This window comes from Papilio machaon, chromosome 10, assembly GCF_912999745.1.
Source record: "Papilio machaon chromosome 10, ilPapMach1.1, whole genome shotgun sequence".
Classification (NCBI taxonomy): Eukaryota; Metazoa; Arthropoda; class Insecta; order Lepidoptera; family Papilionidae; genus Papilio; species Papilio machaon.
This window is the reverse complement of record NC_059995.1, coordinates 3,128,405-3,141,256: the sequence shown is the minus strand read 5'-3', so window position 1 is coordinate 3,141,256 and position 12,852 is coordinate 3,128,405. Positions and strand designations below refer to the sequence as shown.

Here is a 12,852-nt window from a genome sequence, read left to right as displayed (position 1 = left end):
ATATTATTGAAAATGTAAATAAAACATTTATTTTAATTTATATTCGTGCACTTTTTTTAAATAACATATATAATTATATCTTAAGTGTGTTGATTAATTTCTATGATTCCATAAAAAATACATATGTCACACTTTTTCTTGAGTGTGATTATTACTCTGAAGATTAATACAAGAAGAGTTGTATCAAAACAACATAATTCTTTAATTTATTTGTTATTTTACTTAACAATCTAATGTTTATATCGATATATAGAGATTGACAGACTGATTACAACATTATTTACAATAAACCCCAGAACTCAGCATTGACACTTGTAAATCATACTATCATCCCTTTCATTATCTTTGGACAAAGCAGAGACAACAATAATACAAGTGTTATCGCAGGTGAAGCTCAAAGTAATATTAAGAAGCAGAAGTGTTGAATATTTCACCACTTCTGCTTCTTAGTCTTCTTCAATGAGCTGAGGCTCTGAGCGCGCTGCATGTCTTCCTGCTGCTGCTGCTCCGCTTCTACAGTCTTGTCAGTCATCATGTCCAATAGGATTTCGAACTTGAGACGTAACATGTTATTCTCTTCCTCCAACTGCTCCAATTCCTTTTTAAGACGCAGGTTCTCCTTGTGAGCTGCACCCGCTCGACCGGACGCTAAATTTTGTGAATAAGTTTCCATAGTAACTTATTAAAAATTTATTAACATCTCTTATGCTATTTAAAAAAAGAACAATTGTTTTCGTACTTTTCTAGCAGTGATATTTCTCGGTTATGTTTTATAACATGAAAAAATAAGCAAAGTTAAAATAATTGAATGTATTAAATTAAATGACCGCTATTTATGCATTTAATAAAACTCTACAAAGGCGAATTGTTTATACAAATTGTAATCTACCTGGTATCCATTGGCCTTCTTCAAATGACACTTCAAAGTCGCCCAACTTTATCTTAAGAGGACTCAAGTCTATAGATAATTCCTTTGCTGCGTAGTCGCTGCCAAACTCGTTTCTTATCACCGAAGTATCATTTCGACGGACGGGTATAGTTTTAGGAGTGAATTTATTGCTAAATAATGGCATTTTATAAAGCAATATCTTAAATGCCTCCAATGTGACATCCAAACAACTGTTGCCATGGAAACAATAATGAAAACAAGTAGATTATATCTATGTAAACAGCCAGGATTTTTTATCTAAAAAGGTTTTGTTACAATTCGGACGCAAAGAACGTCTTGCAAATCAAATTAGGACAATTACCTATTAATTTATTGAATACCTGTAAAAGATATTTACCCTATATTTCTTAATCAAAATTATGTTGTCAATTAATTTAAATTGTTAAATCTATAACAAGTCACGTGCCTGAAATTTTTGATAAAATACCAGTTAATATCAAATTAACATTTTAGTGTAATCGAAATGTTCATTTGTTTTGTATGCATAATTTAATATGTTTTAAAACTTAATTATTAATTTTATTGATATGTAACGTGAAAAACGACAAAAAAAATTCGTTTTTCACGTTATGGCTCGAGGAAAAAATCAAAAAAGATAATTGAAGTTCTGGAGAAAGAATTAAAAGTAAAAATTACGCGTCCACGGATTTATCTTGTACCTAGTCATCCAGTTTTTGCAGCATCTCCTGATGGAGTTATTGGTAATGCAATAATTGAGATAAAATGTCCCTCTAGTAAAAAATCAGTGGACACTTTTTTGCCGAAAGGCAAAATAAGCTTGAAGTGTAATGCTCAAATGCATCTACAGATGTTAATGGCTGGTAAAAGAGAAGGTATCTTTTGTGTTGCTGATCCAAATTATAAAGAAAATGAACAAGTTTGTGTTAAAAATTGAAATATGCATGCACATACACAAGTTCTCATTAAAACATGTCTAGTATTTTGGTCCAAAAATATATTTACAAGACTGCTAAAATCTGTACAAACTTAAACATTCAGTAGTCTTAATTAATTATTGATCATAATATTTTGATGTTGGTTTACAAATGCAATTAATGATAAATATATTACTTCAAATGAAACATAACATTTAGTCATTTATTTTGTAATAAAAATATTCTTAAAAAATTTAAGTTGAAATTATAGACGTCTGTAAATTCACTAGTGCTGCAGCAATAATAATAATATAGTCTGTTAAAGGTAACATACTATGATTAACAACCGCATGAGGATTGAGAAAATCAAACTCTCTCATTCTTCCGATGACGCGTTCTATATGAATACGTAGAGCAGCTATGTGTTTGCCTTGTAAGACATCAGATTGTAATAATTTAACTCTAGAATTAATTGAAGGTGGTCAAAGAAGTGAAACAATATTTTTGAATCCTCGATCAGCCATGACAGACTTCGGGTAACTCTTCTAATAATCCTCTTTCTTTAAATTTAATTTAATTCATCTGAAATTTGACCTCCGAATCCTTTTGATATGAAATTTATAAAACCATCCGGTGTACAGTCAGCTTCATAAATATAGTGGCAGTCAAGATATCCAAATATATAGGAACACCTAAAGTGATCAATTATATAAGTACAACCAAAGTCATCAAATTAATTGAAGCATCCACTCTGCTCAAAAAGATCGAAGCGTTCACATCGTCATATATATGAGTACATTCAAAGTGCCCATAATTATAGTAACAGACAGAGCGTCAATAGTAACGAAGCATCGAAAGTATGCAAAAATATCGTAACATTTGACAAAATTGAACTCTATGTCTATTCACTTAAGATACACTTTGAAATATACTACTTCGTTTAAATTCATTTGACATTTTATATCAAAACATTTTTTTGCTATTTACTACAAGTTTACGTCCCGCATGACAGATACTAGATAGATAAGCAATATCAAATTTTAATTTGTCACCATATATGACAGTTTGGCTTTACGGCTTAACTGTTCGCTGTAATACGCAGTTTTGGCGATTCGAATCCCAAACTATGTATGTTTATTTTTAAATTTTTTAAGGTTTTTAATTTTATTATCAAAGCGTTATATAAAATTGAACTTTATCGCAACAATTATTGGTTACTATTACTATTTTATTGTTCACGTTTGTTATTGTAAGTTTCGTCTTTTGATTCCGCGCGGACTAAGTCACAGGCGACATCGAATACGTGTAATAAATCTACGCTTGGAAAATTCTACTGCAACCGGACTGAAGATACCTAACAGTAAGAGAAAAATATTTTGATACAAATTGTTAATTAATTTAACAGAAGTTGTATACTATCAAAGTGTATTTCAAGGATATGGATATACGAGTAGAATTCAATTTCAATGACCGCAATGACAAATGAAAACACTCTCCGCCCACTCGCTTTATCCCGAGATGGCCGAACCTAATCGTTATTAATTTTATTTAAATATTTAATACCCCAAAAATAAAAATTTAAAATTGTTTTTGTTAAGAAAAAAACATATTCTAAGTACATTACCAGATTTCTCCTTTTCATTAAAAAAAATCAAGCTTTATATGTGATTGATAATATTGAAAAATAAAAACCTTGTAAGCCTGGGATTCGAACCACTAAACTTACGTACCGCGGCGAAAATAGTAAAACACTGAAACTAGCACATATTGTGACAGAGTAAAATTTGATGTTACTTACTAGCTTTTACCCGCGACTTCGTCCGCGCGGAATAAAAAAAATGCTCGCAAGATAAAAAGTTCCTATGTCCGTCTCCTAGTTCTAAGCTACCTCCCCATAAATTTTCAGCTAAATCAGTTCGACCGATCTTGAGTTATAAACAGTGTAACTAACACGACTTTCTTTTATATATATATAGATTAAGTATCTGTCATGTATCGTAAATTTATAAATTTTAAGCGTTATATAATAATAAGAAGAAAAATGTTGGGTTGTCCGATAAGTTCGTGCCCATTTTAAAGGGAAATTTTAAAGGCCCTTAAGTTTTGGCATACGTCTTTTAAATTATATTTGTTTGATTTTATAGCAAAACGTCTTATTTATTTCGACAAAAATTAAGTCAATCAGTTTTTATAAAACTAATAGAAAAGAACGAATCGTGTCCTACCATTTGTCAAAATATGGCTGAAGTTATCCTCTTTTAGTATGTATGTGTTATGTAAACATGTCATATGTTTTCAATAATTGTAATATATTCGGGTCTATTCTAAAATACCTATTGAAAATCGGAACGAACTTACTGGACAACCTATTATGTCGATACAAAGCGTCAAATGAATTTAACCGAAGTAGTATATTTCAAAGTGTATCTTAAGTGAATAGACATAGAGTTCAATTTTGTCAAATGTTACGATATTTTTGCATACTTTCGATGCTTCGTTACTATTGACGCTCTGTCTGTTACTATAATTATGGGCACTTTGAATGTACTCATATATATGACGATGTGAACGCTTCGATCTTTTTGAGCAGAGTGGATGCTTCAATTAATTTGATGACTTTGGTTGTACTTATATAATTGATCACTTTAGGTGTTCCTATATATTTGGATATCTTGACTGCCACTATATTTATGAAGCTGACTGTACAAGATATTAAATACTTTAAAGTATTACACTTTTATATTCTGACAAAGTTAAAGATTGATACTCTGGATCACTTGCTTTTTCAATTTCTATCTTGAATGCATCAATAATAGCTATCACATGACTATATGAAGTTCTAAATGGTATTGGTAGTATTCTTTTTATGTTATTAAGCTCAGGCATGTAAACAAGCTTTTTGTAGAAATGTGCCAATATAGGAACTGTTTTATTAAAAATAATACTAGCATTGCTGACACTCATTCCAAACTGTTCACTCAATCTTTCAAAGCTATCTTGGCGTCGTATTTTAATGAAAGATAATTTTATATTGGTAATATTGATATTAGATATAACACTAAGATGTTCTAACATCACATTCCATTCTTGAGGGACTCCAATATAGGCTTTTAAATTGTCATTAATTAAGCAATTTGTAACTTTTAGGATTTCAGCTTTTTTTACAGGAGACTGTAAGCTAGAATTTATAGTACTCGAGCTGGTATTTTCTGAAGCTTCATAAATTTCTTGAGAACTATTCAAATGTGTTGTAAAACTACTAGATGATAAACTCTTCTGAACATCTTTGAGTAATTATGAAAATTAATTTCTGACGTAATGGTTTAATTGGAGATGTTGCAGTACTAATGCTGCCAGTTTTACTTGGTGAGCAGGATTTATCTACACCGATTGATGGAAGTTTACATTGAACTGACACATTAGGATATTTAGAACGTTTATTCACTTGAACAGCAACAGTACAACTATTAGAAGTGTCGACTGATACGGCATCAAAGTTTGGTTCTTGAGGATTACCAATTTCCACATTGTCCGAAGATTCACTTAAAATGTCTTGAACTATTTGTTGTCTTCGTCTTTTTTCTGCAGCTGATCTAAGAATCATTGAAGTCCCCTGTCGTTTACGATTTGGTTGACATTCGAACTTGTGTGGTACCACATCAATTTTAATTTTGGCTTTACCTCCCATTGTTGTGTAGTATATATAATTTTCCATATCATCCTTTAGCTGGAAAAGATCAAATCATAAGAATTATTTAAATGTTTTTATAATAACAAAACATTAAAATTTACTTTACAAATACAGTCAAAATCTGTTATAACGACATCGAAGGGACTACTCATATTGAGTCGTAAAAACCGATAGTTGTAACAACCGGTGACAGGTATTAATAGGAAAGATATGTAATAACATTCAGCCAGGACCTTTGATTTTGGTCAATTTAACCGGTATGTTGTTCTAAACGATGTCGCTATAAACGGTTTTGACTGTATTAATATAGTTCAATGCATAACAAAACAACAACAAAAAGTCACGAAATTATAAAAATATAGAACTGAATTCTAGTTATCAGATTACGATTTATGAATGTATTATTTAAGCAGTTTAGATAATCAGTAGAAAAATAATTAATAAATCATAACCTTTAAAACAGTCAAAAAAGTTAATTGATTGAACTTTAGTTATTTACTTTAAACATTTAGACAAAAAATAACTAATAACAATATGATTATGAAATACTTACATCAAAGTGATCTTCACAACAAAAAAAGTTCGATTTTGTTTTAGGATTATCTCGAAGCGCTGCTTGAAACCATTTTTTTCGACGTTTCTCGTCTTGAGGAACATTTAAAAACATTTTTTCAGGAGTTTTCTTTGTAGTATTTGTACATAATGGTACAAAACAAGAGCGGTAACTTTTGAGATTTGACATTTTTAATATATTTTTGAGTATTTAAAAATGACAGAATGGAATAAATCAAAGCTCAAAGCTCCTGTACTTATTGTCTCTTTACGTGACTGAGTAAAAACTAACATTATGACGTCACACGCGCTCGGATTCGGGAGTTGTCGGCTCGTCTTCGGTACTGGATTCAAAATTTATTTTATTTTGATATAACTTTTTAATTATTGCGAAAAACAAAAATAGTTTTGTAATGAAACTTATATAATATGATCTTTCCATTTTTCAAAGAAAAAAATTTTTTCAAAAACCCAATTGAGTTTATTTAAAATATTATCAAAGAAGTGAATGTGAAAATGTATCTGAAAAAAAAGCATATGATTTTCTCATTTTAACACAGAGCCGTTGTCTTTAAGACAAAATTGATTATTTCTTTATAAGTCATAGGTAAAATAAAACAATTTTTAATAAATAAATAATTTAATACTGATTGTTATTCGAGTTGGATTTTAATACAATCGTAATACGAAAATAGTAAATAGTAGAAAAAATTGTAAAAGTAAGAATAAGTAAATTGTCTTAAGATTTAAATATTGCTTGTTGTGTACATTTTATATATTTAATTGTTCATGATTTCAGTCTGAATAACATCACAGCTGGAATGATGAGGACGATTGAGCCCAGAGAGTAAGTCACAGCAGCGCCGGAGCACCAGTAGGCTAGAATTATAAAAAAAATAGTTCGGATTGAATACTATTATCTTTATTTAGTGACAGTTGCAATTTTATTAATTTGTATAGATAATATAAATGAAGGTGTTACTGACCTGCGGAGGCGAGCAGCGGCCCGGCGGCGCGGGCGAGCGCACCCAGCGACCGCAGCGCCCCCAGCACGGCGCCGCGAGCCCCCGCCGGCGCCTGCGCAGCCGCCAGTGACGTCATGCACGACACCGCGAACGCTGTCGCTACACACATACATACAGACAAATTCAAAAATACTAAGGAGAGATGGCATATTATATATTTTAAAGTGGGGCGAATGATGACAAGAAGAATTTTAAAATATGAAGGATAACATCTCTAGACGGGTAGTATTAAGAATCTAATGCATGTATAATATACCTACTAAACTTGAACATAGACACAAAGAAGACCAAAAGAATTATCTACACAGATTTGAGTTAACAAAATCCACTTACACAATGCGAAGAGTACAAGTCCTGCCCACAGCCAGGTGATGGGTGACAAGAGGACGGGGTCAGCGCTGGCGGCGAGCGCCACGCACAGGAAGGAGGCGGGTGTGAGCGCTAGCGCCAGCCGCGCTGCTGTCTCCGCACCTCGCGGGCCCAGTCGCCGCGCCGCACCGCCCTGCAGCACCGCCATTATCACACCTAACACATACAACATATATACATATATAACTAGTCTGGCCATAAATACTGTTACATAAAAGCATTTCTTTTTTTTTACTTTTTAATTATTTTTAAATTTGAACACGTATATTATTTTAAAAACTTAATTCGTTTTTGCGCCATTTCACATATTTTTTTGTGTTCATTATCAAATTACAATATGGAATGGGGTATTAAAGAAAATAGGATTGCAGTGATCGCCTTACACAAAGTGGGTATGGAGCCGTCGATCATATTCCAGACACTTCAAAAGCTTGGTATCAGCCGTATGTTCGTATATCGTACTATTAACAGATACAGCATCACTTCGTCTGTCGAAGACCAAAAAAGATCGGGGCGGCCGCGTGTTGTTAGAACTACAAAGGCTCTTAATGCTGTTAAAGCCAAAATTCGTCGAAACCCCATGAGGAAGCAAAAAATCTTATCGCGAGAAATGAAGATTCCCGCTAGAACTCTGTCGCGTATTATAAAACAAGACCTGAAGCTCGGTGCTTATCGACGATATACAGGACATGCCCTAAATCAATCTTTACAATTAAAGAGAGTGGATCGATCAAATGCCTTCTGTCGCGATACGCAGGACAAAGGCACAGAAATATCCTCTTTACCGATGAAAAAATTTTCACGATTGAAGAACACTACATTAAGCAAAATGATAATGTATACGCTCACAGTTCTAAAGAAGCTGCTCAAGTTGTCGGAAAGGTAAAACGTGGTCATCATCCTGCGTCAGTGATGGTTTGGTGGGGCGTGTCAAGGAGTCACAAAACTACATTTTTGTGGAAAAGGAGTGGAAACTTTAACCAAAGTATATCAAGATACAGTCTTGGATCATGCAGTGAAACCTCTCAGCAGTACAATTATTAAAAATATACCGTGGACTTTCCAGCAGGACTCTGCACCTGGTCACAAGGCACGAACTACCCAAGGCTGGCTTGAAACCAACGTTCCGGACTTTATAAGAGTTGAAGACTGGCCCTCATCTAGCCCAGACCTCAACACTTTAGACTTCAAATTATGGTCAGTTTTAGAGGACATGGCCTGCTCTAAACGACACGGCAGCATTGAGTCTCTTAAAAAATCTTTGGAGCAAGCAGTGGCGAAATTTCTCTTGGATACAGTGCGTAAATCCATAGATTCGTGGCCAAACAGATTAAAGGCCTGTATAAAAACTAAAGATGGCCATTTTGAATAGAATATTTTTTTATTTTTTGCTGAGACCTTAATAAATATGTAGGTATAAATTTTATTAATATTACATTGCTTCATTTAAAAAAAATGCATTTTCATTTGTAACAGAACTTATGGCTGGACTAAGTATACATAAGTATAGCTCACGACATGATATATACACAGCTTAATTTTCACGACTAAATTATGTTTCTATATCTTTTATGGCCAAATTGACCTTAGTAACATTTCTTACGCAGTCATTGTACTTTCATTTGGTAGACTTTTGTGTCACGAAGTAATGAAAATCGTTAGTTAAAATAGTTTTAAAAATGTGTGTGGCTTCTGTCTCGTATTACAATATCTTTTTACTACAGTTAATCCTGTAAACAAACTTTCCCTTATTGGAAGCACCTAAAGAAGGTAAATCGATTAAAGGTATAACTTATATACGTAATTAATTTGATCCTAAATTATTTCATTAACATATTATGAATATGTATCAATAACTATTATGAAAATTTAAGATATAACACCAACGCAAAAAAAAAACATTCTTATATACAATAGAATATTCTATTTGAGTCATAAATACAAGTTTAAAACAATTTATTATAGTTACTATCTGCCTTCCACAGTTGTATAAAAACTTATGTTACATTGAATTTATAGTTGAAATATTCAATATCCTCATTTTACTATATAATTAATGCATGCATGCATTGAGCTAAATGTTTATTTAAACTAAATGCTACTCATTGTCTACAGAGAGAAAGAATGTTTCAATTATATTTTCATATGAACATATTATAAGATATTTTCAATAAGAAAGTATATAATTTTTTTAAAACCCTGGTAGATTCCGCGCGACTCACTATGAAATTACTCAAGATTAAATTACGGTTGGATAGATAAAAATAACGGAACATTTTTTTTTATTTAAACAGCTAAAAATTAGGGTATTTATTGAAACTGATTAACTTACCTATAACTAGAAACATTTTCCCTTGCTGCATAGCTGTATAGGCAAAGGTGTGGTGCGTCAGGAAAGTTATAGTAAACTCAAGGCCGGAGTAAATAAACAAATATAAAAAGTATATCAATCCCAGGTTAGATAATACTTTGTTTTGATGCTGCGACAGATTTTCAACGGCGGAGAATTTTAATAGGTGCCAAGGGGACACATATTCGATGGCTTTAGAAAGAGACAGCGAGAGAGGTGCTCTTTTATCCTGAAAGAAAAAGCCTTATAAGCCAACAGTACATCAAAGAATGAAGTCCATATTCATAACTACATATTAGACCTATTTTACACAAGACACTGCTTTTTCTATGGGCAATATATTATGTACCATTTTGAATACAATTGAGTCAGGTGTACCTAAAATCGGTGGCGATTTTTTTTTTAGTGGAAACAGGGTTTTACACTATTTGCTACATTCATGAATATGTGATGTATATATACCAACCTTTGACAATGTTTCTGGCAAAAACAAAGACACGAGTGCAATGTTGGCAAGTGACAGAGAGAGAGCATACAAAGCAGGTCTCTGGCCCCACAGGCCGAAGTTAGTGTCCGTTGTCATCGCGAACCAGGCGCCCGCCATGGGACCTACTATGAATCCGATCGAAAATGCTAAACCTACGAGAGCCTAAAATAAACAACAATTCATAAGACATACAATATAAAGAAAAATCAAATTATACAAGAGAGTTAAATAGAATATAGATAAAATATACGAAAAAACATTCCAACATTCTCCGCTAACAGTAAAAACTTCAATAAATATTATTCTAAGAAAATCTCACCATTCCGCGTGCCCTTGTCTTTTCTCCTGAAGCATCAGTGACAATCGCCATACTAAGGCTGACATTTGCCTTGCTCAAACCTCCTATGAACCTCGCCAATACGAACATACTGAATGTACTTGCGCAACTCCATAATGCGTGAGACACTGCTATACCTAACTAAAAGAAATTATTATGTTACAAAACAACTACTTAACTTACTAAATTATAAACACAACTACTTATTATAAATGCCAATGTTTGAGTGAATAGATGTTTGTTTGAATGGTGGTCCAGAACGGCTCATTGGATCTCAATGAAATTTGGCATATAGGCTATACTCATTATGCTTTTTTTATTCCGCGCGGACGGTGTCTCGGGCGACAGCTAGTTTATTTACAAAATAAATTATAAATATACATTACATTACATTTAAAGGGTTAATTAAATTAGGAAATCATTATTCTAAATAAAGGAAAATTTCACATTCATTTATCCTTGACAAAACCGATCATTATAAGGAAAACATTTAAAATTATCCAATTAGATTTTACAGTTCTTTGGTTTATTTATAACACATAACATCTTTATGCATTATTATTTTTTACGGGTGACTAGAAATTACTTATTAGTATCTTAAATTTACAAGAACATTATTTAATATAGAAAAACACATAGTGACTCATTTGTGAACATACAATTATTATCTAATCACCTATAGATATTTGAAACATGTACTTACATTATCTTTTATATGTATCATCTCTTATATTATCATGTTCTATTTTAATAAGATATATTATTTATCTATGAGTACTATACTCTAACTTATTAGATATTGAATCAAAAACAAGAATCCAAGCACTAATAGATACAGAAAATATTGCAAGAAACTGTATTATTTACTACTATTGTTTAGAATGAAGGTAAAAAAAAATAAACTTCTGTAGAGCAAATAATTTCAAAACACTTACTAAACAAATTAACAGCATGGGTTTTCTTCCATAGGCATCTGATAAGCTGCCAACAATAGGACTTGTAAGGAACTGCAAGAAACTGTACATAGAGCCCAGTGCTCCTCCAAAAAGCACTGATGCAAACCTATCCGGTGCACCAGTCAACTTCTGAAAGCTTCTCACAGCATACACTAAAGATGCATACAAAGAATTTCCTTTACCCTCCTCCTTGTCGTAATAATCAAGTAATGACGGCAACAATGGTAAAATCATAGTAAAAGCTAAAAGATCCAGAAGCAAAGACACAAAAACTAAGCCAATAACTTTCCCTTTTTGTATATCATCACTTTTATTGTTTAATTTATTTTCGTTATCATGCAAGCCATTTTCTTTATAGTTGTTGTTATTTTTTCTATATTTTAAGCCATCACCAGGTAAGTGATCCTGAAAAAAAAATTATTAAATTATTTGAAAGTAATTCCAATCGTTCATCATCATCATCAACCTGCCCTTATCCCTATTGAGGGTCGGCACAGTATTTACTACTCCTCCATACATCTCTATCAGCCGTCATATCTGAACTTACCCCCTTCTTACGCATATCCTCTTTCACACAATCCATCCATACTTTCTTTGGTCTTCCTCTTCCTTTATAGCTATCCACATTCAATCTCATCACTTTTTTGTTTATATGATTATCATCCCTCCGCATAACATGTCCAAACCACGCTATTCTTCTGCTCCTCAATTTCTCGATAACTGGCGCTACTTTCAAACTTCCTCAATCGTTAAGTGTACATAAATAATATTTTGTACTGTGTAGTGCATTCTTCGTAACATCCAGTTTTATTTAATACATTAACTTATACATAAATACTTAATTTTATCACAAAAATAATAAATAAAAATATTCACAAAACTTTAACACGCACCATTGTTTATGAAAAGTTATCAAGGGTGACTATAATGGACTTATTTTACACTAAGGAACTTCTAAATCCATCGAATTATTTAAAAACTATTACAACACTAATAGAACTTGTTTTAAAGAAGAAACTTTCACTTCCACTTCCTCCCTCCATCACCAGCCGCAAACTCGCCAACGTCAAATCAAAACTAACTGAACTCAAACAATTTGACAGATGTTTCACTCAGTCTCAAAGATTATTCAACTTTCAATCTTTTTTGATGTATTACTTCTGTGTCCATAAACAAAAAGTGCCACTAAGTCCCTCTCTGTCCTATCGCACCACAGATGAAAAGTAATTGCAATACCAACCTAAGAAATAAACCAAATGTC

At 32.4% G+C, this 12,852-nt stretch overlaps 2 protein-coding genes across 3 annotated transcripts; both read right to left on the bottom strand.

Moving 5' to 3' along the window:
• Positions 1 to 148: 148 nt before the first annotated feature.
• Positions 149 to 12,792, bottom strand: LOC106717536 (major facilitator superfamily domain-containing protein 10). Of its 2 annotated transcripts, none has more exons than XM_045679876.1 (8): positions 12,485 to 12,792; positions 11,571 to 11,996; positions 10,618 to 10,776; positions 10,278 to 10,460; positions 9,794 to 10,040; positions 7,426 to 7,617; positions 7,054 to 7,191; positions 149 to 648 (listed from the first exon to the last, which is right to left on the bottom strand). In XM_045679876.1, the coding sequence occupies exons 1-8, from the start codon at positions 12,485 to 12,487 to the stop codon at positions 431 to 433; spliced, it is 1,566 nt and encodes a 521-aa protein (XP_045535832.1). In that variant the 5' UTR covers positions 12,488 to 12,792; the 3' UTR covers positions 149 to 430. The 2 variants fall into 2 exon arrangements, with proteins under 2 accessions (XP_045535832.1, XP_014366895.2); XM_014511409.2 differs by lacking the exon at positions 149 to 648 and adding an exon at positions 6,732 to 6,946.
• LOC106717539 lies at positions 4,612 to 6,323 on the bottom strand. The gene is made up of 2 exons (XM_014511414.2): positions 6,069 to 6,323; positions 4,612 to 5,551 (listed from the first exon to the last, which is right to left on the bottom strand). The coding sequence occupies exons 1-2, from the start codon at positions 6,255 to 6,257 to the stop codon at positions 5,084 to 5,086; spliced, it is 657 nt and encodes a 218-aa protein (XP_014366900.2). The 5' UTR covers positions 6,258 to 6,323; the 3' UTR covers positions 4,612 to 5,083.
• Positions 12,793 to 12,852: the final 60 nt, after the last annotated feature.

Bases quoted from the DNA above. Each gene is read 5' to 3' on its own strand.
- LOC106717539 (XM_014511414.2), bottom strand. From the start codon at position 6,257: ATGTCAAATCTCAAAAGTTACCGCTCTTGTTTTGTACCATTATGTACA. The intron at 5,552-6,068 runs GTAAGTATTTCA...GATCTTTTCCAG, and splicing joins GTTGTGAAGATCACTTTGAT to CTAAAGGATGATATGGAAAA.
- LOC106717536 (XM_045679876.1), bottom strand. The intron at 7,192-7,425 runs GTAAGTGGATTT...GTATGTGTGTAG, and splicing joins ACTTGTACTCTTCGCATTGT to CGACAGCGTTCGCGGTGTCG. The intron at 649-7,053 runs GTCAGTAACACC...CACAAAATTTAG, and splicing joins GCCGCTGCTCGCCTCCGCAG to CGTCCGGTCGAGCGGGTGCA.